Consider the following 27,418-nt stretch of genomic DNA (forward strand, 5'->3'; position numbering starts at 1 on the left):
TCAATTAAATTACTTTTTCAATAATTATTATTTTCTGTAGGTGAAAGATATTTAAATTTTTTGAGAAATTTTGAACAAATTTACATTGAAAATTTGTTATTAACAGAATATCGACGATTATTTTACCAACGTGATGAAGCACCGTTTCATATTGGTTATTTGGTTAGTAACTTTTTACAAGAGATGTTTTATGACCAATGGATAGCGAATAGTGGACCTAACTTGTGGCCGCCCCAATCACCCGACCTCTCAATTCTCGACTATTTCATTTGAAGAACAATTAAAAATAGTATTTATATAACTACATTAAGAACTATAAAAAACTGCATGGAAAGAGTTAGAACTGCCTTTGATAATTTAGATTCCTTTTTAATAACAAGAACCACCCATAGAAAGTTAATCCTAAGATGTGAAAAGTGTTTAGAAGTTCAAGGATATAACTTTGAACATTTATTGAAGTGATTGTTTTTTGATAATGATAGTTTAAATTCTGTATTAACATTATTACTTAAAATTATCTATTATAGTATTAAACTTTATTTTTATTTAACTATCCATTTCAATTATTTCGTCGTCAACAATAGGTGTGTTTCTTCTGTAAGGTGTTTTGACAGATCCGCTCGTTTTAAAATGATCTATTATGCGTTTGAGGACTTTTCGTGATGGCTTCGGTTTTTATGGATATCGAATACCAAATGTATGACATGTTCTGGTTAATACTTTGTTACATTCACCATGAATAATAAACATATTGAGGTAATCTTCATTTGTATAATTTACGGGTGCCACCATACTTAAATTGTGGCGAGCAGCACCATCTTAGTAACTCTCGACGTCATTTAAAATAAATTGTTGAGTATTGAACATTGAAAAGTGTTTTTTTTAAATAAAATGAAAACGGTTAGATTTAGGTATAAACAAATGAATTGAAAGTAGTACTTATTTTTGGTGTTAAATATGTATTCGATGAAAAAATAGGGGATTCCTATTTAAAAAATGAGAGATTCTTACAATTTTTGCATGATAATTTTGGGTTATCTTTTTGAATACCCTGTAGGGAAATGCTTGATTTAACTCATTGATCCAAGACTGTAAAGCATTTTCTACAATAGCGTAGAATTTCATTGCAAAATACTTAGCCACTTTCGAATTATTAGAAAATACATTAATGGCTCCAACTAATTTTTTTTGGAAAATTCTAAATATCTTCGAAACCGTAAAAATTAGGTATAGAAGAACATTATGTATGAAAAATGTTCATAATGTTCCACAGAATTGAAATTTTATATAATATACAGGGTGTTCCATTTAAAATAAACAAGTTGACATTCATTTTCGATAAAACCGGAAGTGGTATTTTCATGAAAATATTTTTAATCAATAGATCGCCTCCCCTTTAGTATGATACTCAAGTTTCAACTTTTTTCTAGTCACAGTTTTCAAGATACGGATAGAGACTCATGTTCGAGGGGCACCCTCTATAGTCAAATATAATGGCTGTCCATCCTTTTCGTTCCCACCTTTCTGATATTACCAAATCAGGTATTTCTCCGTACAAAAGATACGGCCAATAGGATGCATTTGCACCTTCATTTTCAAAAAAAATTTGTATATTGGTTAAAATCATAATGGTAACTGCTTTGGTAAATGTTGAGTTTTAATTTTTATTTGGATGTTACGTTGGATTACTCTCCGGTCTTGAAGCTTATTAAGTCTGCTTACCAGAAACAAGAATTAGCGGAAAAAATCCTGATTATAATGCAGATAAATCAATGTTTTTGACATGTGGCTGAAACTAAATCGATTTCCCTAAGTAAAAAATACACAAAATCAAGTTCCAATAATGCATTTATTATTCGAGAGATTCGAAAAATTCTAGGCTCCACCATCGTTTTAAAATGGAACAATCGCCTTTTGGCAGTTTACGAGCGGGAAAACCCCATTTTAGGAACACCCACCTTTGCGGTTGACTTTATCTTTAAATGGTATAAAGTTACACAAAAGACCCTCGCTACGTGCCGCCCAAAAGAGGGTTGCTACTACATACATACAGCCTGAGGTTTCTTTATAAATTTTAAACAAGAAATTATGTGTCGTATAACAATTTTTCTCGGGTCATCCAAATACACACAACATCAAAAGTCTTGGACACCCTATATAAACAAGGTTTATAGTTTATTTAATTGATTGTATTTTATAATGGACAAAGGTTTGTTATTTTGCAGACAAAAAATAATAACAAACATGAAGACAAAGATGTTGTTGGGCATTTGGATTTTTACTTGCAAATATGGTTAACACGTAGTTGTACAATAATTAGGAGGTTCAAGACTTAATGGTGTGTATATTTTAAGGTTACAATCTAAATTAGAAATGTGGTCCCAACAATATATTTAAGTACCTATTTAATATAATAACGATAGTACTTGTATAGACTGTGTAGTCTATACGTATGGCTACGTCTACATTTATGCGTAACCGTTAATATTTTGAAGTCACAAATCGAATATAACAACGTTAAAAATAGATTTGGAAAACATTAGTAATACATGCCAATTTTACACAAAAAAATTAATGTGCTTTGGTTTCCACGATATCTGACTCGAGTACGATAGATACAACGTTGATGTGCGAGGGTCGAATATTTAAATAGCGAGTCATAGTAATTTCCGGACCAAAAAAATCGAATTTGTATAATTGGAATGTTGATCTTCGCACTATGCACTTTTGCAATACACAGTTAGATAAAAATGTCCCTTAAAACTGATTATTTCTGGATAAACGCTCGAAACCTTTTTATTCTTTGCGACACGGATGACTTTTATGGCATGCAATTTCGAAAAGAACTATGATTTAGAGCGGGGAATTCCACGTCATAAACCTTAGTAAAAATGCCTAAACAAACGGTTCCCAAAGATTGACACAACTTGTTTTATCTACCGTGGTAATTTGCCGGTAATGCTATATTTGCACCCCATAGGTTTACGAGCTGTCAAAGAGAACTTAATAGCAGGAATTCACTTTTTGTGATTCTCATTTATCAGATTTTCAAGGTGCGGAAAACATCGAGTAACGAGATAAGCACCATCGCAAGTTCAATACAACACCGATGAAACATAGGCGTCAAAGCAACGTAAATTATTAGACACAACTGGTAATATTGAAAACCGGATATGGTGCGATGGGAGAGCAGCAACAGCTGCAAAAGGACCCAAGAGGACAAGCAATGCGTCATTAGCGGTACTTCTGGGTACAGAAACCATCCTATCATCAGTATGGAGATTTTTTTCCTGAATTCATCAATCATTAATAATTTGAATGTCTTCAAAAGGTAAAAAACAACCCTGTCGTAAACAATGATGCGAATTGATCAAGAACCGGGCTATAAAGTGCAAATCGACAGAAAAATTCCCACACTTTATTGGGGGGTAATTTGAAAATTGAACCCGAAATTTGCCGGTGATCTTTGGGCGGCAACGTTCACACTTGTTGGCCTTCCACTTCTGCGATGCTTCCTATCACGTTCGAGGGGATGAATAGAAGTTACCGACTGTAATAGAAGGATTTATATACCACCTTTAACACTCCAAATGGTCTGCAATTTCGCTTATATTTCACCAGCTGTGCCAAAGGAAGACGTGACTTTTCGGGAAAAAACGAAAAAACAGCCTCTGAGAGAGAATGCATCGAGGTTCCCTGCTGCAAACAAAGTTTGAGTGAACTAGCTATGATGAGAACGATTCTAATATTAGTAACAGTACGATTTTGATATTTCTTTGTTGATTTTGGATTTTCCACCAAAGGTGAAAGGTGTCGTCCTTGATCTATTCGTCATGAGGCGTCATTCCTTTAGGTTGTACAGAGGTGCAATTAGATGTATAGAGCATTTCAAAATTTCGACTAAAATGTTGGAAAATGGACGGTAACGTAATTTTTTTTTAATATTGGGTGAATTGTTAGACCTATATTGCGGGACGTCTTTGGGATTTTTTGATACATTTCATTGCTATGAATATATTTTGTGATTTTTTCCCTTAAATACATAGTGCGTCCTAAAAGCAATAGTACAAATGAGTGTAACGTTAAAAGTTTCTTATTTTTATTTTGTAGAGTGTCAAATTATTTTTTTAATTCTGTAAATTGGGAATAAATTTCAGAGTTTTTGATTTACTGACTTTACTCCATCTGCATCTTATCGAGATATGAAAATCAACTTAACTTTCTACTCGTCTACTCTATTCGTTGCAAAAATCCGATTTTTATACAGAATCGTGTTCGTTAGACCTATTGCGAATAAATGCTGTTTTAACCTTCATTTCTTGGGTCATCCTTCTGTGAACAAACCTTTATAATTCTTTATTTTAATGCGATGAACAATATACGTTTCCCAATTCCTGAAATTAAATCATATTCCCGTATCGTGACTCTTTCTCCCGGAAATGAAGCTCTAATGTAATCATCACAGAAATAAAATTCCATTAAGCTTTACTCATTCAACAGTTCTAAACTGACGCCATTGTTGAGTATCCCAATCAGTCCTCACCCGAAGTTTTGCCTCCCCCACTACGTATATGCGTAACCGGATAATTTTGAAATTGTTTATTTTTCCGAGTTAATTACGTTATGTTTATTATTTCCCATCTGACTTTTATTGACTACTGAATTGTCGTTTTTAGCTAACTTCTTACAGTCACAAATCATTCCCTGTTCTTCTAGAAATTTCCCCGTGCAGTATCTCGAAATAGGCACGTCCAATATTCCCATGCATAAGACAAATAGACAACGGGCATCCCTGTTTATGACGTCAAGACATTAACACCAGTGATACGAAAAAACGAGACAGCTAATGTCTGTACTAATTTATTAGAAAAATAAACTGAAAGTTCGATGTTTTTACCGACAAGCTTCTGAGTAATTTATTTCATAACATATGTGACGGGAGCCTCTGGATAGGCGCTAATGGTTGCCATAGTTTAACTATTATTTCATAGTTAAAAGATCTATCCAGTGTCCTATTTCTTGAATTATATTATCCATATTTTAAATACATACTTTGTTTCTTTCTTAGGTATCTTATGTGCGATTGGAACTGGTTTACGCAACCGATATCAAAGGCGAGCTTCGCTTTGAGATGCGGCATACACAAACAAAGAAATATTTTTAAATAAATTATTTAGTGCTATTCCAATTGCCGTCTCCGAAAGCAAACAGAAATAAAAATGTCGGCTCTATATGAAAACGACCCGAATACGAAAAAAAATAGCCAGCGATATATCTTTTTAATTGAGTTCTTAGAATACACACGCCATGTTGTGAAGATTATTTATTTTAAAATTCCTTAATTAATTACTTACAAGAAGTAAATTGTGTCTTTACATATCCCTCTCCATCCAGGAATCCTGAAGGATGCTCTACAAATATTCTCGTAAAATAAAATACTCAGGTGTGTACAGAATACGCTTTCAAGGCGATGCTGCTGCTAAAGTGAGAAACTTCTATTATGCTACCAAGATTTAAAGAACTCGAGATATGACAATGTGTTTGTTTTTTTAGAATTTTATTAGTGTGAAGAATTATTCATACAAATGTGTTGTTAGAAGCCAAGGACGTAGTGAGCGGATTTCCAAGGTGCCTCTACTAGAGTAGAAAATTTCTGGCATTGACTTAAAAACTCAACAAGAATTTTTCCTGATGTCGGAATTGGCACATTCCTCTATGACTCAGAAAATAAATCAGCAAAAACAAAATGCATTAACTTGACTGAAATACCAATAATTAATGTTAAATGACTTCATTTCAAGACTCCAACAGACTCATATTTCATAAGTTATTTCGGCCCTTCTCACGAATTTCCGTTTTAACTTTAAATTATCACTTCTGACAGCTCCGAGGGGCAAAAAACAGCTTCAAACCCGAGTTATGATCAATTATTTCACTTAGATTTAGACACAGTGTGACACGTATAAGAGAAAACGATCCTTTTTAGTTCGCTTCGAATGCAAATTATCATAAGAAAATATTCCTGGCATATGAGAACCCCCATTAATGATGGCACTTGGCGGTACTTTACCAGACACGTCAAGATATAAAACCTCTCAGCGGGAGACTTTCATCGTTCACCACCGGTGAAAATGGAGTGTTTCATATCAGCCTGCATCACCATGGATTTTGTCTGTTTTATTGTTTGAGACAAAAAGTGCTCTTCTGAACAACCCATGCACGCATCTGCAGACACCTGTTCAAAACCAGCTGGCTACGTTTTTCCAGAATGTGTCGTAGTTTCCCATTTATGCTCTAAAATAATTTTGTTCGGTGTTTTTTTATATAAAAAATCTTTGGTTTCTATAGACTTTAATACAGATCTGAGGAATTTCTTCGATGAATTTGAAAGGTTTGCTGCCAGATTTGATCTGCACTGAAATTTTTCTTACAGGAAATTTGGTTTGTTTTTCTTTTATTGTGCTAATAAGTAGTTGATTCAAATTGTCTCACAGTAAGCTTAATTTATTTTACTTGTTTTTCTATTTATTATACAATAGAAGATTTTGTTGTGTAGGATAGCGACTAGAATTGCTCATAAAATCCAGGAAAATTAGCAATTTTATTACAGAAAGATCAGAATCGTGTAATACAAGATCCGTAACATATTATACAGGAGAATTTTTCATTTTATAGGGAAGCTGTTTTTGAAGAATTATATGTTAAAAAAAAATGTTATGCCAATAATTATTGTTGTAAGATAGTAGTTTATGGCTGAGATAGCTTTTACTTAAAAGTTATTGAATAGAAGCATATGTTCTGTTACTGATTATTCCATAGGTTTGCGGACATAAAGTTGTCTAAGATTACATCAGATACCTTATAATTATTCTTGGTTTAAACCCTTTGATTGAGAAATTATATAGCAATTTTTGCTACTCAATTTTGTAAATTTTTGATTAGTTAATACTGAAAAAAATAGAGAACATTATGAGATAGAAAAATTATCAAAACTTCTTCTTTTCCTAACTATTTCCTCTCTAATTTTCTTCGCTCTACATCGCTTTATTATGGAAGTAGACAACAATTTGTCACTCAATTTTGCAAATTTGATTGGTTAGCACTGAGAAAAATCATAAAGCAACTTCTACTTTGATCAACCCTGTTATTTTTCTGTTGATCTTCAAATGTTCATTTCAAGTTAGTTATATTTACAAACCAGTTTGCAAAAATTTTAATAATACACTTTCCCAAAATTGTTTAAACAAATGCGGTACCTTTTCTTAACTGGAGCCTGCTATAAAACCAAAAATTACCTACAGACCATTAAAACGGAGGCAAACAACGACAAATATCGGAAATATTTAAAACTTCAATGGGAAGACCCGAAATTGGTAAATCCTATCGGAAGAGAGAGATAATTCTAGCTTCGATTTTGAGAGAGATAGAAAAGGGTACTCAAGGAGACTCTCTCATCTCATTGGTGGGAACACTCTCATCTCGTGCATCTTCTTTCTCGTTTACTGGGAGAACTTCAGACAGTGGGAGCATCCAGTGTTAACTTGACTGTCTTTCGGTGGATTATACCTGCGTCGAGTGAGTTATATAGTTTTAAATATAGAAACCCTGAAAAATGTATAATAGTCGCATCGAGCCTTTGTCCCCGTCATCTTCATCCGATTATGAGCAGTATTCCTCGTGTAAATTAACGGATTTAACGAACTCTGATGATAAATTTATTTTACCTGGAGCAGAAGAAGGGAAAAGTGCCTTCAACGTTTATTCCACCCCAATGTCACATTCCCATTATACACCCCCGAAATACTACGACCAATACAGAGTGCAGGACAACTACGCTTCAAGGTACTTGCAATACCAGGGAGGTTTCATTAAAGTTGAACCGGAAGACGAAGAACTGCCTTTGCTGAAAACCAGAGTTTTCAGACGGAAAAGAAAAAGTCTGGATTCGGATGACGAGAATTCTGTGTCAGGAAGGCCTAAATCTAGAAGAAAAACTCCTCAAACGTACGAAGAAATTCAAAATCAAAGAGTAATGGCTAACGTCAGAGAAAGACAGAGGACGCAAAGCCTGAACGAGGCTTTCGCCTCTTTGAGAAAGAGCATTCCAACGTTGCCCTCAGATAAATTGTCTAAAATTCAGACGTTAAAATTGGCAGCCAGGTATATAGACTTTCTTTACCATGTATTGTCGACATCCTCAGAAAGTCCTGGTGATAGTGATGTTTTGAGCTCCTATACCGCTCACGAAAAACTTTCCCGGGCTTTTAGCATGTGGAGAATGGAGGGCGATTTAAACCCTCAATAAGTGTAAAGAAAAGTTAAGTGTTACGTTAATTAGATTCAACAAATAATTGTACGTTATGAGCAAATGCAGGGAAATTACGACCAAAGATTTTGTATATAAAGTGGATATTATTGGCTTCCTTAGATTAGTGTCTTTGTTAGTTATTTGTGTGTAAGTTAGACATTAAGTGTCGAAAAATTCACGTCTAGATAACTTTACCAATAGAAGAATGTCTATGGAAACGATCAAATAAGGGTAGATTATCGGTTAGTTTGTCAGTTTGCGTGAAAATTATCTCCTAGATAAAGTTTATAGAATTACTACTGTTGAATCAGGCAGACAAAAAAAATTCAAAAACGGGAATACTTTTTCATAGACGTATAATTTCAAGAAATATACAGTTCAAGACCCAAACTCTGACAGAACAAACTCATAACTACCATGATTGTAGAGAAAATTTAAATAAAAAATGGATATAAATATAGTTCATCCCTAAAGCTCCACATAACTTCGTTATTATTACAGCTAGAGACTTACGTGTAAAACCTTGATGAAGCTCTATATTTTTGTTTCAAATTGTCTTATTATATAAATTTAGCAAATGTTTCATTCAAGCAAGAATACGATTGTGAGAGTGCGAAAATAAAACTGCATTTTGTAGCTCTAAATTAAGGTACTTGTGACAGTTCAGAGCAGGGTCGAGGTAATGATCAAAAGTGAAAAAAAACTGAAAGATTATCATTAAATCCTAAAAATAAAAAAATAATTTTGTCTATTTAAACTCGTCACAATTTTCCATCACTATTCAAATCAATTTGATTCAAATGCAACATGAGCTGTTGCGTAGCATATTACCTTCTTTTTCGGGTACATGTACAGAAGATATAACATAAATGGCAACCACATCCAGATCTTTTTTATTTAAGGTAACATGATCGATATACCACACTTTTGTCTTCGTTTATCTTATATAATTAAAGGGGTATGTGCGGGGTAGGTGGTCCCGGATATAATTTTTTAAAGTCTTCACAGTGGTAGCAAATAAGAGTTTTAATAGTCAAAGACGCAATTTTCTTACATGTAGCTGTAATCCACATGTAAGCTTATATATTGTATGTTCGTGTTTTTGGCGATACAAAAGTGACAATTTGAGGACAATTATTAGTAACACTTTTAGTACTTAAAAAATTAATTGGTGTAGCGACACATCATTTCTCTCAATTTTAAGATGTTTTAAATCAACTTGTTTTGTTAAAAATTTTTCTTTGTATAATAATTTTAAAATGAATGCGCTTTGTAAAGTAGCGTAACACACATCTTTCCCGAAAAAAATGTTTGCATTCCAACTTGCTTATGGTATGATGAATTTATACTTGATGCAGTTCGTACACTTTTTTTAGTAAATAAAAAAAATAATGGATCTATTTATTAATGACAACTATAGAGATTGAAATGTTAAAAAATTGATTGTTGAAACACTTTCTTCGACTGAAATATGTCTAATGAATAGTCGATATTTTAAATTGATATATATGTATATCTTGCGGCAGTGCTTTCAATAGCTTAAAACCTCTAGAGACAATAACCAAAAATTATAGTTTTTCTGGTATAGGCTTTTTGTTGATTTATAACTCAAAATAAGTAGAAAAATACCAAAGATCTTGTCATTTTAATTATTTTTAAATTATTTCCATATGGCGTAAACTTTATTAGATGTAGTACAAATAATAACTTGGTAGGAGGTATTTCTTCCATCCCTTCTGTTGTGATCTAGATAGATTAGCCTTAGCTCCTAAAACTATTTTAAGTCATGTCATAAGTCATAAAAAAAGCTAAATTTGATACCTTGAGAACCATTTCGTGCAGCTGTTGGCATGTTTGTGTCTTTTTTCATTTTTATACTTCGTTAATTTCCTTTTTTTTTGCTCGGGGCTTCTCCTATTTCACGATGCATTTATATTTTATTTATGGTGGTATAGGGTAGTATCTTATTATGGTGCTGTACAATACTTTAGCATTAAAATAACTTATATATAGTACATATAGAATTTAATGTATTGATTTTAATAACATAAAAATGTTTTAGTCATTATTGATTGACTTATTTAGTCATTATTCTGTATTGTATTTCTAATGGTAAGTGAGTTTTCAAAACTTTCTTTTTTTCACCGGGCATTTGTAAAAATATACGAATATTTATTATTTTTGTTGAAAATGAAGTATTTTTGTATTAATATTGAGTATTATTGCTACCCTAATAGTATATGTGATTTTAGTTAATAACGTTCAATAGACATATATTTACTTTTTGCACACACAATGCTCTCATTCAAATTATTCAACGACTTCAAACGGATCTTTGTAAAGACGATCATTCTGGCGCAAAATTTCCTAAATATCACTGAACTGGATGCACTGAATTTTTACGAGAAGCCACTTAAAACGAATATAATGAGCGTCTTTGTTTTCGATAGAGAAGCTACTCGTCAGCCGAGATTAATTTAAGCTTCAAACATCAATATTTTTGCATTGGTTTTTGTATCTGAAAATCTTTGTTTCTTCAATTCCTGGAAAATTTGTGGAAAAATTCAGTTATGTAGGATACCATTAATATTGAGCTTATTTTTAGTATTGCTCGATTTTTCATTTAAGCAGCAGGAAACAGATAATTTAGTCAACGGTTGGAACATTGATAATTGGGAGTGAACGAGAATGGATGCAAAATTTCTTGAACTAATATTATAAGGCAAGAAATATATTTTTAATCGTAAAAATATTTACTAAATAAGCATTTACACTTTACAGGATTTGTGGTACAAGATTTAATGAATTTTACACCAAACATAATTCCTCCCTAGTTATTATCTTATTCTTCTTTAGCATATAAACATTATAGATGATACAACAAAGGGCACAAAGTATAAACACTAACAATAAATTCTGAATGACCTCTCCCGAAACACTATTCGCTCCTGCATTAATCGATTCTAGCAATAATTTAATTTCTTTGTCATACGGTTCTTTCTTTATAACTTCATTTTCTCTTAATTGCTGCTTTTCACTATCCTGTGAATTTAAAGTGGTTTTAAACCGTTCGAGTTGTTTTCTTATTTCCTGATACTCTTTAGAATTCCTATTATCTTCTACTGTAGGTCCATTATAAATAGTTTTGCCCTCCAACTCGCTTACTTTTGAAGCAATTTTAGAGATAATTTCTTGAAATGTGTTGATGGATAAATTATATTTATCTCCATTTGAATCGAGATCGTTGATTTTACTTAATATGGCACTTTGAGATTGATTTATTTGATACTCGACTTTCGTTTCTAGGTCTTGAAGTTTCGTGATATTCTCCAAACGTTTCCAGATTTTTTCCATTAATTCACTGACAAGATTCGAATTCACTTCGAAAGAAGAGAAGGACCCATTTATAGGATTATTATTGTCAGTTGGTGTACAGGCAATACCATGTATATTGGGTTTCATGTGCTCTTTTCCACTATCAATGTAAACAGCAGTCGATTTCAGAATAAAATATATTTCTTTTAAATCGCTGCACATCCATAAATTGTTATTTAATGATGCTTGTTTTAGATTTTTTAAATAAAGAAAAAATGTCAACCAATTATCATTTGGGCCAAATTTGCTTTTACTAAGCAGATTATTCGAAATATCCAAAATTTGTAATTGCTGCAGGTTTCTAAAACTACTTGTAGGGAGGGATGACAAATGATTATTGCTTAAGTTAAGGTTGTTTAAGTTAATAGCATTCAACATAGAATACTGTCCAATATCCATTAACTCATTCGAACTTAAATCTATTGATTCTGTGATTGAGGTGAAATTAACCAACAAAGTTTCAAGAAGATTTTTACTAACTGAAAGATATTTCACTTGCCCAACTAATTTAAATGATTCTAATCTGTTAAAGCTTACGTTAATTGAATCCATAGGATAATCAAATGAATATTGAAACTGATAATCAAATTTATTGATTTGGTTATTATTGAGAAGAAGCTTGGTTAAAAATTTCTGATTTTGGAAAAGATTGTCTGAAATATAACTAATTTTATTGTAGCTTAAATTGATTTCAAATAAATCGGACAGTGCACCGAATGGGTCATTTAATGTTGAAATATTGTTGTAAGATAAATTTAGGGTTTGCAATTTTTTTATGTACATAAATAAAGAACTATTTAAAGAAGTGATTTTGTTATAACTAAGATCTAGTTGAAGTAAACCTACTAAGGAGCAAAAAAAATGTTCGGGTATGGTTTCTAAGGAAATATGAGACATATCTAATTTATTTATGTTAGGTGCTAGGGAACAAAAAATTGTAAATTCTATAGAGGGAATTCCAAGAATTTTGTAAGCCTTATATACTCTATGTAGATTTTGAAAAGATATGAATAAGTTATTTGTTATCAAAAATCCGGATTTGCTTGGTTCACAACTTAATCCCGTAACTCTTATGTTATTCATATTAAATTTTATACAGCTTAAACAATTTTCTGTAACTGCTCTGGTCCTGTATGATATACTCATTGATACTTCACTACAGGTAAAGCGATCATCGTTATACACTGTAGCAATAAAAACACCGAACATAATTACGTATCTTAATAGCTCTCTCCCCATTGCTTCCTACAAATAATTGATATAAATAATCGCTTTAACTGATAATAATTTTCGTATACAAAGCAATAATATCAGTAAATGGCAAGGGGAAAAGGTAATTAAAGCATAAGTTAAACTTTGTACCTGAAAGAAAATTATTGACATTTTGAAAATTTGAAATTTAAATAATTATTACAATCGATTTATTCCATCAAAAATGGTCTCCTCAATTATACAAGCAAAAATAAAAGGAAGCAGGAAAATAATTAAGATTACCTACCTTCTGTGTTAAGCTGACTATATCTGTTATACTCTTGCAAATTTTCTTCAATGAAAACAGCTTAGATAAGTAATTTACTCAATTATATCAAACGTTAATGCAATAATCATTTAAAAAGCAACTGAACATTAACATATATTTATACAGGTAGATAAAATCATATCAGCAATACAGTAAATCTTATCTTTTTTAGAACGAATAGAGGAATTAAAATTGAGACGAGAAAAATCCGCATAAAAGAAAGTTGACAAATCATATGCTAAAATAATAGAATTGTTTTATTTACATCTTAGGAAAGAAAAAAGTTACTGCAATGAAATTAAATAAATTTTCAAATACAATATTTACATATAAGTCATAAAAAATAAAATCAGTTGTCTATCATTTTGTTTTTTCTCGAATATTTTTAGAAACATTAAGAATATCTTTGATTTTCTGAAGACACATTTCTCATCAGAAAAGTTTACAACTTTACCTTCGTTTAACCATCTTTTATGGTTTTTAAGATCCTAATGTAGCTCGAATTTGGAATACCCTATACATATTATAATGATAATATTATACTTAGACATTCTCTTATATCATGCTTTCTATTCCTTTCGATATAATATATTCTTATGCAACCCTTTATTGATTTGGTGGGAGATATAAAAATTATTATTTTTGTGATACATCCTATGTGTTTAGCTAAGAGATAAAAAAATAACATCACATTTCTTATACAGTCGTGGTCATATAAATAGAACACGCGAAAGAAAAATTCTGTTATCCGTAATATTCTATTGATTTTGTTCAAATTTTGTATAATGAAAATTCAAATCAAAACTCAGTTTACGTGTTCGAGCAATTTTTGAAAATTTAGTTTGTAAAGTGCTCTTCAGGGCCTTAAAAAAACCTCTGTTTTGGAAACTTTTTCTGTGGTGGAAATGTTTTAATATGATTGTAATAATCTTGTAGAGGGGATTTTTCTAAGTATACCTTGAAAGTTTGAACAAAATTGAACCAAATAAGGGAGTTACAGCCTTTTAAAATCGCCAAGTAACGATTTTCAAGCAAAATGATGAAATCGGGTCATTTTTGGCGATTTTAAAAGGCTGTAACTCCCTTATTTGGTTCAATTTTGTTCAAACTTTCAAGGTATACTTAGAAAAATCCCCTCTACAAGATTATTACAATCATATTAAAACATTTCCACCACAGAAAAAGTTTCCAAAGCAGAGGTTTTTTTAAGGCCCTGAAGAGCACTTTACAAACTAAATTTTCAAAAATTGCTCGAACACGTAAACTGAGTTTTGATTTGAATTTTCATTATACAAAATTTGAACAAAATCAATAGAATATTACGGATAACAGAATTTTTCTTTTGCGTGTTCTATTTATATGACCACGACTGTATTGTTATCAGGTTTATGTACCTATCATTAGAAATGAGCGAATTAAATATAAGGATTTTTGTGTATATGGTTAGTAATAATTGTATGTGTTTGCCAATATTTCCAAAAAAAGTAAGAAAATATCGAAATCTATATCTCACAATTATCACTATAATTTAATTAAATCAAGCATCCATTTTTGCTCTTGACGCAGTTAAAGTTATTATTATTTATTAAAACTTAAAAACTTAATTGCTGGAAATTCATTTAATTTGTCATTTTTAAAGGCAAATCTAAATAGCTGAACAAATTTTTTTTATTATGTTATTTGGGAATAACGTTTCACACACAAAATAGAGTTGTTGGAGGGGTGCAAAGGCACAATATTTGTAGTGTGCAATGTTAATTCGCAAGTAAAACTAAATGAGATTAACATTTACTCTTTATCAGGGGCTTAAACAAAAATTCATTAAAGTTTTAAAGACAAATCTATTATTATTTTCAGAAAAAAAAACAAAAATTAACAGTTAAGTAAAATGAAACAATGTTTTTAATGTTTTTACATGTAATTCCTCTCTCTAATGTTTCTATGGAATTTTCATTTAATTTAGTGTAATTCCCATCATTCAAAAGGTCCTCTATTTTTTGTTCATAGGTAACATAGTCCATTATGACTGTAGCTTTATCTGTGCCAGTTGGAAGGATTTGAATATTTTAATTTTGGTGAAAAGAACTGCGCGCCTTTTGTGAAATGGAATTTAAATTATATTTAATTTTGAAAGAAAGGTTTATCTAAAATTAGTTTCCATCCCTTTAAGATTTAAATTTTTATTAGTGTTCCTGTGATCATTTTTGACCTGTTTCTTCTATAGCTGAAAGTAAATTAAGTTTCAGAATATATTGAGAAGTAACAGAGCACTTTAAGTCTTAAGAAGTAAATGTTGGACGAATTGAAATTTAAAAACGATGACAAATGTTGCTTGAATAATACTCAGATTTGCAATCATCTCAACAAAACCTTTTTAAATGTATCTAAATAATTGCGTTTCCTGTATTCATTATGGTATATACAGAGTATTTCAAATTCGATCCTCACCATTGGGATCTCGGAAACTAGAGGAGATACGAAGAAGTTTAAATGGGGGCAAAGTTGCGCAATCTAGCGCTTGATCGAATACCATTTTCAAAATTTTAATTTTCCGAGTACTTCCGAAGATATCGGAGAAAAACTTAAAATTGGAGAATCCATTTTTATTTTTTTTAGCATTATTTGACAAGGAAGGTTAAATCCGTAAGCAGATTTTCATTGCCACTTTTTCTCAGCCACACGATGGCATATTCAGTTTTACCATTCGACGTTTCGTTTTTCGGCTATCATTATCAATTTTATTTTTTCTTATGGGCCATATTGAATTTTTCGACAGAAAAATAATGTGTTTCATTCTGATTTCATTAATATAGAACTCCGTATAATTTACTTTTTTAAAAACCGAAATATTTAAATAAAAAGAAATATTACATAGTTGACCTTGACTCCTTCGAAAGACTTTCTGTTGTTCGCGTTATATGACAGAACTCCTCAAACGAGATTAGAGCGTGCGCAGATTTCCAATGAAAATGAGCTTCAGAAATGAAGAGAAACGAGATATATTAAGACTTTATTACAAATTTGATAGGAACAGTACGAAAACAGCTCAAATGTATTTTGAGTTATGTCCGGAAAGACAAAAGCCGCATAAAACATTTAAAACTTTGGATCAACATTTAGCTGAGTTTGGTACCTTTGAAAATTTTCTTCCATCCTGCTTCCATACTTCATTTTAAGTTTTTGGTTAGTTTGGTGAGTTTGGTGCTTTTGAAATGTTCACCCAAAGTTTTAAATAATGTTTTATGTGGCTGTCGTTTTTCCGGATATAACTCAAAATACATTTGAGCTGTTTTCGTACTGTTCTTATCAAATTTGTAATAAAGTCTTAATATATCTCGTTTCTCTTCATTTCTGAAGCTCATTTTCATTGGAAATCTGCGCACGCTCTAATCTCGTTTGAGGAGTTCTGTCATATAATGCGAACAACAGAAAGTCTTTCGATAGAGTCAAGGTCAACTATGTAATATTTTTTTAAATTTAAATATTTTAGCTTTTAAAAAAGTAAATTATAAGAAGTTCTATATCAATGAAATCAGAATGAAACTCATTATTTTTCTGTCGAAAAATCCAATATGGCGCCCATAAGAAAAAATAAAGTTGATAATGGTAGCCAAAAGACGAAACGTCGGATGGTAAATCTAAATATGTCATCGTGTAGCTGAGAAAAAGTGGCAATGAAAATGTGCTTACGGATTTAACCTTCCTTGTCAAATAACGCTAAAAAAATAAAAATGGATTTTTCAATTTTTAGTTTTTCTTGCATATCTTCGGAAGTACTCGGAAAATTAAAATTTTTAAAATGGTATTCGATCAAGTTTTAGATTACACAACTTTTCCCCTATTTAATCTTCTTTGCATCTCTTCTAGTTTCCGAGATCCCAATGGTGAGGGTCGAATTTGAAATACCCTGTATACACGCAATGAGTTTTCCAGATAACACTTAATCTCAATGGCAAAGGTAAAATTTCTGAATTTCATATGTTTGTTTTACGTACCGAATTCGTTATCTAATCTAAGTGCTTATTTACTTTCTAAAAGACAATGAATAAGTCTCAAGCCCTACACTGTACTACGAATTTAGACTGCCATAAACACGATTTAATTGGCCCATTTGCGTGTGAAGGAAGACGTTTACGATTCTGCTTTGACAATCGGCTCAAAATATACTGCTCGTTTTTCTTATTTCCCCAACTTGGACGTCTTTAAATTTTCTCGAAATGAGTGCGTTTGATCAGTTCACGAAGTTATTATGTTGTCAGTTTAGAACGTCTAACTTGGCTTAGATGTATGGCCGGGGAGTAAATCAGATTGTTGGTTAACACAATTTAGTGATTAATATCATTAATGAAAGACTCTCTGCTATTAAAGCCTCTGCGAATGTATAGTCTTAGCTTTAATCTCTAAAGATTTAAAGCAGTTGAAGTCGTTGTATGTTCAAATGTCTGGATACGAAGAGGGGAAGGCGGCAAGTTGGTGTCAGAATATTAAAAGACAAATAAACTGTCAGTTTTTCCATATACATGCCGGTCTGTATATTATATCGCGCTACTGGAAATCCAGTGAATGTAAACATATCTCGTAATTCGAGATGGCTTTCAACAAGTAAAATAAACACACCGGCTCTGGCAGGGCGATTCCCTTGCTTTCTAGCCCTTATTTTCTAACGTTTTCCTTAAAATAAAGTGAAATTTAATTTATTGAAGAATCATATAACAATAAAAAATTGAACATTAACCGAAGTGTATTCGATAGAAAAAGTTATTGGATTCCTAATTTTGCACTATTATGATAATGTATCAAGAGATTAACAATACACCATTGAAATATAGAAGTCATATAAAAAAGGAGATAATGCTGGGAACAATATATTTTGTTATCTTTTCCTGGTAAGATTTAGCGAATCCATTCGGTGGTTATACAGTACTGGCCATAATTATGGAGACTTTTAAAAAATCTAAATAACTTCGCCAAAACCATTTCAATTAACTTGAATTTCTAATACAATCTTTGTTAACTACTATATCGTTTATGGTTAAAAAAATAACAATATTTTCTTAACACATAAAAAAATAACTACATTAATAAATATTGAGTTGAACAAAAATATAGCAACTTTAATTTCAAAATATATAATATTTTTAGTAATTAAAAAAATTATAAAATAGTTAATACTAATACTTGATGTAATATCCCTTTTATCTTATAACTTTTGCACATCGTCGCGGCATGGACTCAATTAGTTTCTGGATATAGCACATATCAATATTTTCTCAGATATTTTGAAGTTCTGTGTGAAGAGTTCGTTAAGATTTGAATAAGTTCTATACTTTATTTTATTGTCAACATAATTCCACATGTTTTCTATAGGATTAAAGTTTGGTGACTAGGAAGGCTAAGCCAAAACATTGATGTTCTGATCCTGTAACCACTCTGTGATGAGTTTTGATTTGTGCTTGAGGTCGTTGTTATTCTAAAAATACTTCTTAAGGACATTGTATCATCAAAATAAGTACCAATTTGTTGTTTAATATGTTCTTGTACATAAATCGGTCAATATGTCCTTCTATACGATGTAGGGGACCCATGCCAAAACCAGAGAAACATTCTCAAACCACAATGAAACTGCCTCCATGTTTCACAGTGGGTGTAATAAAAATTTTCTCAAATCTTGACTCTACAGATCATCTAATATAAGAGGGCCCATCACTTTTAAATAAATTAAAATTAGATTCGTTACTAAAAATTACCCGCTTCCATTGCTCTAGTGTCCATTGAATGTTTTCCTGAGCAAAGTGAAATCGGACAAACACATTCTTTTTTGAGAGCAACGGCTCTTTTGCCGGTCTTCGACTAAAAAGACCATTATCCACTAACCTTCTTCTTATGGTTCTTGAACTTATTGTATCAAGTCCCATTTCTTCAATATAAACTTCAAATAACTTTAATTTGCACTGATGACAAAAATGGATTTTGTTTTGACATCCCAATTATGCATTTATCGATCTTTCTAGACGTTTTCCGCATCAGTCCAGAGTTTTTTGATGCTGTCAGTTGTCCAATTAAGCTAAATTTTTTGATAATTCAGAAAACGACCGATTTATTTAAATTTAAACGTAAACTATTGGCAATATCAACTTGCTTCTCTCCATCTTTGTAACGTTGCATTATAATTTTTCTAATGGCCAATGAGATAGTTTTACTACGATCTATTATCAAAAATTAATAAAGAAGACTAAATAACTAACAAATAATTCACAAACGTTCATTAAAAAGTCGTAAGGAGTAATGAATAAGGCGAGAATGAAAAAGTTGCTATAATTTTGACTAACTCAAAATAAAAAAAAGTAAACAGATTTTTAAGTGATAAGAAAATATTGGAGTACAATATGCTGTAAACAACAAGAAATCAAACCGATAAATATTTTATAAACTCGTGTCAAGTTGAAATGGTCTAGCTTAGGTTTTTGTTAGTTTTTAGAAAGTTGTTATAATTATAGCCACTACTGTATGTACCAACAAATGTTTATCGAATAATTTAAATTTAAAACTTTTTCTTGCTGAAAAAAATCATTATAGGAAACTTGAAAAGGTTATGTAGAGCTAAAAATATTTTCTCCAGCCATTATTATCAATCATCCTAGATATCACTTTTTTTTAATAAACAATCAAAACATATGTTTATTTCTCGACAAAATAGAAATGGCTAAATAATTTTAAAAAGTTTCAAAAACACTTCCAACTGCAATTAACTACTTTAACAACTATTTCTTTGGTATTTTGAACTCCCAACAAATATTTTATCTCGAAACTGAATTCAATACAAAATGTATATTTTTCCTATGTTCATTAACCATTATTTCCTTTTTAGACTTACCATGAGGTGCTTGACTATTGGTATAAACGGAAGACTGATTCTATTAATTTTCTCATGCCAATGGAGCAGAATTTCAATCATCGTACTTTCTGATTAAATATTGTTCAGAAGTTACCAAATAAACACCCATTTTTATATCAATTTCCGTTTAGAATCAAAATAAAATAATATATTTTTCGATTCCCTACAATGTCTGAAATAGAAACGGCGAGTCAATTGATAATATATTCGTAAATGTCGATCGGCATTTAAATTTGGCAAGAGTAATGAAAGTTTATGATAGTTTTCTTTAAAATTCAAACGAAATTCCATGCACTTCCAAGAATAACTTGAACTTCCATAAATTACCAATGTATATATTAAAATACAACGCTTATTTCGTCCCGAGTTTAACATTAGATATCTAATTAAAGCCTTAAAATTGAATAATTTCCACAAATCATGCAAGTTCATCAGAAACGGACTTCTGCCTATGCAGAAGAGAAGATCCATTAACATTAAATAAAACTCGATTTCTTGAATTGGCTGACCTCGTATCAGCGACCACTCATCTGGTGGGTCCTTTCTTCATCGAAGATGCGTGTTTCTTCTTTATCAGTGGGTATATCTCGGTGGGTCAAGGTGCTTTCTCCGACCGACGGGCCGGCAACCCAACCGACATTATTTCGGAGATGGACACGCAGAATGTCCGCGGAACCACTCGTAAATGTCCGAATTACGTAATTTTGCAGTTGTTTTGATTTTGAAAAAATTTATCAGATAAATACCAACCCTGGACATTGGATTAGCGTCGGTTAATTCGCGAGTGCTATTTTTATGGAATTTTATGGAATTATTCTTCATGGAGCGATAAAGTAAGTGAAACATTCTCAAAAATTTGGGAGTTATTGCAGATCGGAAGTACGGAAGGAATTAGCTAGCTCGAATGAAATGTAACACATCAAGATCATCTTTTTTTTTAACAAAAAAATGTTTTTCTAAAGTCATCGAAAAGTTGCTCTTTGTAGATAGACTTAGACTTAAACCACTAGCAATGTTATTTCATTGTATCTTCCAACGAGCTTTCCAAAAGAGACACGCTATCGAAAGATTTATATTCCAATAATTGAGGAAGCTTTTCCCTGTCATGGTACCGTTACACCGCGCCTCCAGTTTGGTTCGTCCGTCGATGTAACACTCTCTCTTACTAGTACGATTAAGGAGACCCCACATTGTAAATTGTAACGGGTTATGTAGTAAGTCTAAATAATACCGGATAGGTCTAGATTCATAATCATTCATATGTGAAGATATTGGATATTCACATTTCAATGGAAATCCGTGGTGGTCGTTTTTTTCGTCTGCTGCTGGAGATCGTGGTCCTACTAGAAGACGAGGTCAGCAGCAGCCCTGAGGCCTTGACAATGACTTATCTCCTCGTTCGTCTTCAAATTGTTTGCTAATATGGCTTTTAGCTTTTTTTATTGCCGACAATATAGTTGGGTCAGATAAATGTGCTACTTTCGTTTGCAACTGATGAGTTTAAAATTACAGCCTCTCGTCGAGAATTTTAATAGTGATACCAGTACGCAATTTCTTTTTACAAGTACACCTCTTTTGTTCATGAGAACCGAAGGCATTTAATCAATTATTAGTCTGTGTTTCGTTTCAGGGATGAAAGATAGTGATGGGAATGTGTGGACTCTGGGAATAGGGAAGTTCTCCGTTCGTGATGAGTGTTGCGAAAAGGATTGTTACTCACTGACAGTTCAATCAGCAGGGTATGAGCCGATTTTACCTCTTGATAAAGGTATTGAGGGTAAGTAAAGAGTAAGCAACGAATTAGATATGTATATTATGAAATGCAAAAGAAATCGTTCACCATTCGATCGAGAATATAGAATAATTAATTTATTTTCAATTTAGTTTTAAACGGTTAATTTACGTATATTGTTCCACTGCCAAAGTGGCCATCAAAAGATCAAAATTATATCGACTTAAACAGACCCTAACAAGTCAAATTTACGTCAATTGCTAATTTTGTTTTTTGATTAAAGAAAATAATCAATATAATCCCAATTATACTGGCCCTTAAAAGCTAGAAATTTAATCGAGACTAACAGATCCTTGGAAGGTCAAATTTACATGGATTATTCCACTGCCATATTAGTCTTTAAAGGTCAAAATTGAGTGGGGAAAAGCAGGTTCTGAAAAAACGAAATTTGCGTGAATTGTTATTCCGAAAAATCAATATCTGTGAAATTCGAGAATCAGGCATTCTGACTTACAGGGTCAGTAGGGAGAACTTAGACTCGTCTAGCAAGCACACAAAAGACCAAATTTGTGGGAATTGTTGCTTTTAAAAATCAAAATTTCTCAAAACTAAAAATTGCCATATATATATTGACCTTCAAAATATCGAAATTTAATTAATCCAAGTAAACCTTCTCAAAAGGTAAAATTTAAAAACCCTAATCTTTATGTCTTATCAGGGCTATCATAGTATGCAGACTTGTGGTTGACCTACAGTTTCTTCCATTGCTGAATTGCACCGATTCAATTCCCCGATCCGACTAAACTGTCGACTGACTGTTTAATTTGTAGTTACATTGAGGGCCCCACAGACTACAAGTTAAATGGTCGGTCGATAATTTAGTCGGATCAGAGAGTATCATCATTGGGCGTGTATTTATTGGCTGATTTAAAATATCGGTGCACACACACATGTACATACATATCGTCTATATAGAATTATACTGTCGTAAGTGTCAAAATTTTGAAAACTGATATTTCTTTTTTTCTTGAAGAGTTTAACACTAAAGCTTCATAAAAAATATCGTATGTAATAAGTTTTTTCTTTGTTAATGTAAAAAATTTGGAATTACGTAGTCGTTAAATAATAATAATAATCGTAATAGTACAGTTAAATATTTGGACCTCATTGTTTTTGATACAGGTTAAATGTACATACGACAGTATAATTCTATATAGACGATATGTCTTTATGCCAATTGAGTAATCAACTGAACTGTCGGTAGATCACAAATCTGTAGTTTCTGGAGGTTAAGACATGCCGTAGCTTCAGTTTTATTATAACAAAAACAAATATTTAAAAATTAAATTCATTAGACTAATTAATTATTGGAGACATTAAATTAATGCATTTGTTTTAATTATTGTAATTGGATGAATTTACATTGAGATTATCATAATGACTAGCCGGGATGTATTATTTGTTTAATAACAAGCAATTATAAGGCAGATGATGAGATTTCATTATGTATAGGATTTTCAGCGTCGATACCCTATAAATATGCAATATTGAATTAGGAATATATTTAAAGTTGGATATGAGGCATCCTCTTCAAAAATTGTTAAATATTGAAAGTTTAATGTCATGTCATAGAATTACTTATAATATCGTATCTGATTAATATTAATCTGAAACTAAAATGATAAATTTCCTTTACAACTTCATCGTTGCATCGCGCAGGTTTTATCGAACTATGTAACTTAAAATTAAAATAAAAATTGATCTTCTGTATGGATATTTTGCAATGTAATTTGGTTTGATCCCTACATTCTCTAGAAAGTCTTTGACTCGTAAAACTTTTCGATACAAACCGGGCAAATAAGGTGGTCTCGTGCCGTAATTTATGTGGTCGTTAACGTGAATGCTCGCAAACTTTTCTCATTACTTTCCCCCAGAACAATGGACCACACCGAGAGAGGTGAGAAATTAAACGTTGCCCTCGGAAGACATCTTAACGCTCCTGCTAGAATTTTTGCTTAGCAATTGCCACAAATTGACGTATAGGTGTGAAACACTAGAATTATTTATCGACGTCCCCAAGTGCATTCCAAGAACGATATAAATTGATCTGTTGATCTGATTGATACGTTGTCATCAACACACAATGGCAGTCCAAAATTTCCATTATTACTTGAATTCGTTCCTCTTCCGGTTTTTTAATAATCTCAGATATCTTTCATGCTAATGGGGTTTGGATCAAAATTCCGGACAAAAACAGGGATTCCAGGCAAGGAGTTAATGATGTTTAAGCGATGTTGTTATAGTGACGCGTGCATACAGGTTTGACCTAATTTTAGTTTTAGGTTTAAAAGGATTAAGAAGCAGTTTTTCGCTTATGAGGTCAGTGAATTTTCCTCAATATGAAATACACCAAATTAATGGTTTACTGTAGTAATATTTTACGGGGTAAATGCACATTCACACAACATTCATTATAAATTATTCGATCTGACGTTGCTATGGCAAGAGTGTATAATTTACGACCCGAAAAAGCATATGCCAGCTTCCTAATGACAATTAATAATGAGGTCTTAATTTTGCAGACTCTACATTATTGCTCAAATTCAAATTTCATGCTAGTTTACAGTGACATTAAATGCGAATTATTGCGATATGAGTGGATATTGCGCCCTTTAGCGGGACTTGAATGGGAATTAGCCAACCGCCCCATTCTAATTGCACATTTATCTACTTCACATTGAGACTTTTTATTAATTGTTCCTATTATCCGAATAATTTAGTTTGACTTGACATATGTATGTAGGTACGTGATGGATTAAATAATTAATGATGGTTATGAGTTTTGGAAATTCCATTTGACTATTTCTTTACCAATTCTGGATCGTGTGATTTTACAAGCAAAAGTTCCTGTTTTCAAATTGGCAGGTCATGCGTCATATAAGTAACAGGCGAAATCGCGTTTAATATCAAAATCGAATTGTGTTGGTTTTTGATTGTAATATTTTTGTTTAAGCTTCGCGGGTGTCTAATTGATTTTTTCCATGGGCTGAACATTAACACGTTACTTTACTGCATACAAAATTATTCATTAATAAACCTCATTAGTTTGATAAGTAGGCCACGTTTGTTGTTTGCGTCTAAGTAATTATGTTGATCACTGGATCAGTATCTATCATGTCTTAAATTTTTAACTTTTTTCATTAGAAGTTTTAAATCTCCGATTGAAACGCAAATGGAGAATAAGTCGAGGAACTCTTAAATTCTGAAATTTAAATAGTTTAGAATTTTTCGGTTTTCAGGTTTTTTGGAGACATATAACCTATCAGAGTAGGTACAATTAATATAAACTAAATAATAAGATTACGAAACATAAATTTGTGAGTAAATCTATCTTGCAGTCATTCCATTAGTTGCAAAGGATTATTACAGACATATAGAGAATGAAATTGAGGATAGTCACAAAATAAAACAAATAATTGAAGACATTAAATAAATAAATTATATTCGGTTTTTAAATATGAGTCAAACTGAACATATGGAATGGATGAAAAAAGAAGGTTATCAATTTTTGAATAGAACAACTGTAAACTCATATTATGCAGGTGTGAAAGATGGAATGAAGCACATGTTCGTACTTGCAGAAAGTGGTTTATAGTCACTCTGTCCTAAAATGGATAAGTTTTTTATCAATTTATTTTATAACCAAATGTCATCATTAATTCATATTTATTATCTCTTCTTCGATATAAATGACAAATATTCTAAACTTAAATACCTTTTGTTAAATAAGTAATAACCGATTTTTTACGATTTGTAGATTTAAAATTTGCCATTTAATTCAATGATAAGAACCAAAGAGACATCACGTGGATGTGTTGTGGAAATGGCCTTTTTGTAGGGTGTGTATTCCTGAAGAATCCTATTGAAAATAGAGAGAAAGAAGCAAATAGCTTCCCGTAAGCTTTAGCAGAAAATCTGTCTTATAACTGACTTGGAATTTGAATTCTGAGCAAATCTTGCACAAATTAAAATAGAAAATTCGCTTGGTTTTTAACGTTTCCCAACGCCATCGATCAAAGAGGAAAGACAACCAACAGAGTCCGAAAGATACCTATCTATAGGTAAACAGTAAGCAAAAAATCCTGGCTTCGTGACAAGATTTCTCAAAGAGATTAGACTTTTGTATTAAACGAGCCTCAAGTCACGCTTCCAACAAAAGTGAGGACTCCATAGACTTAGTTTCCAGGTGGCAATTATCCAGAAGGTTAAGAAAGTAAAGGAAAATGAATGCGTGTTGTAGAGTATTAACTTGATTCTGTCAGTGCGTTTCAATTAGACCCTTTCTCCATATGCCTTATGAGCAAGTTTTCGTTTTTTTCTTACATTGCGTGATTTCGAAAGTTATAAATTTATATTTCTGATTCACTTTGAATATGTCAAACTTATACTAATGCGAAGTTAGTTATTTTTAATAGATAAATAATAATTAAGTTTGAAAGCGACTATAGAAATGCGGCTAAGTTTTCAGGTGTGTTCAGCACTTCTTTTTGTCCTTTGTGATATCCCTTAAAAATTTAAAATTATTCTTTGATTTCAGATTCTCACCATTACTTAGGAATAAAGGCGATTTCGGTAAGTGTCAAACACGAAAATTTGTCTTTGGATATGGTCTACTTTGGATAGTTTAATTGATGGCACATTCAACGTTAACATCATCCGTTGATGTCCATCCCATCTTCCTGGTTAAACCTTATAGAAACAACAAATCGCGAAATACATATACGTATGTACATATTTGCATGACTTTAGTATTTGAAAATGTCTATTTAAAGATTGTTTTATTATATTATAATATAATTTTCTTATTCGCAAGTCATTATCAAGCAATTAAAGAGATATAAACATGAACATTTCATTATGCCGCAACTAAAAACAATTAATATTTACAGACAAATTGTGTGATAATATTCAAACCGTGATATTTATTATTTCCGTTATTCCAGGGAAAATTGATTGAATATCCACACAAATAATAATGTAGTTTTCAATAATAGGATAAAACCAAGTGTTGTTCTCGGAAAATTATGGAGTTTTGTAGTGAAAAATTTATACTATGTGTATATGTATACAAGTACAAATAGTAGGTATAGGATCAAATGACTTGCTTGTAAGGAAATTAGATCAAAATTATACGAGCATTGGTATCTTAAAGTATTACGCATGCAATTTGCCAAAAACTATCCTCAGTTAAATGCCAAAATAAAAAAAGAAGTTGACAACCCCGCCCGACCATCTGGTGGTTCCATTCACATTCAACCCTCGAACTCAATAATCATTATCATTTGGAGTTGACGAAGACTTCAAAATCGCATGAAGGTAAGGAAGCACTGATAGAGAGATTAATCATTTCGATAAAATTGAAACACCCATACATAGATGAAATGATATTTTTTAAGCTCAACATCCCTAGTTAGGGAGGTGAAGAAGAGTCACTGATAATTTTTTCCTAATTCTGAGATTAAAATAAGAATTTAGTTAAGTTCCAGGGTTGTATCAGAATTTATATAATTAATTTCAAAGTTTAAACAA

The 27,418-nt window shown here is 31.7% G+C and overlaps 2 protein-coding genes and 1 long non-coding RNA gene across 4 annotated transcripts; 2 read left to right on the plus strand and 1 right to left on the minus strand.

The window, feature by feature from the left end:
- Positions 1–7,517: 7,517 nt before the first annotated feature.
- LOC136419228 (twist-related protein 2-like) lies at positions 7,518–8,537 on the plus strand. The gene has a single exon (XM_066405433.1). The coding sequence runs from the start codon at positions 7,613–7,615 to the stop codon at positions 8,303–8,305; it is 693 nt and encodes a 230-aa protein (XP_066261530.1). The 5' UTR covers positions 7,518–7,612; the 3' UTR covers positions 8,306–8,537.
- A 207-nt stretch (positions 8,538–8,744) lies between these two features.
- On the minus strand, positions 8,745–13,279 carry LOC136419227 (leucine-rich repeat protein SHOC-2-like). Its single transcript, XM_066405432.1, has 2 exons — positions 13,182–13,279; positions 8,745–12,928 (listed from the first exon to the last, which is right to left on the minus strand). Exon 2 carries the CDS (start codon positions 12,920–12,922, stop codon positions 11,117–11,119), a length of 1,806 nt encoding a protein of 601 aa, XP_066261529.1. The 5' UTR covers positions 12,923–12,928; positions 13,182–13,279; the 3' UTR covers positions 8,745–11,116.
- A 7,409-nt stretch (positions 13,280–20,688) lies between these two features.
- Positions 20,689–26,462, plus strand: LOC136419423 (uncharacterized). 2 transcript variants are annotated; one of them, XR_010753109.1, is made up of 3 exons: positions 20,689–20,930; positions 21,728–21,874; positions 26,427–26,462. It is a non-coding gene; the product is annotated as an uncharacterized lncRNA (long non-coding RNA). The 2 variants fall into 2 exon arrangements; XR_010753108.1 differs by lacking the exon at positions 20,689–20,930 and adding an exon at positions 21,540–21,661 and having other exon boundaries at positions 21,711–21,874.
- Positions 26,463–27,418: the final 956 nt, after the last annotated feature.

The sequence above is a fragment of the Euwallacea similis genome, chromosome 2 (genome assembly GCF_039881205.1).
Source record: "Euwallacea similis isolate ESF13 chromosome 2, ESF131.1, whole genome shotgun sequence".
Taxonomy (NCBI): domain Eukaryota; kingdom Metazoa; phylum Arthropoda; class Insecta; order Coleoptera; family Curculionidae; genus Euwallacea; species Euwallacea similis.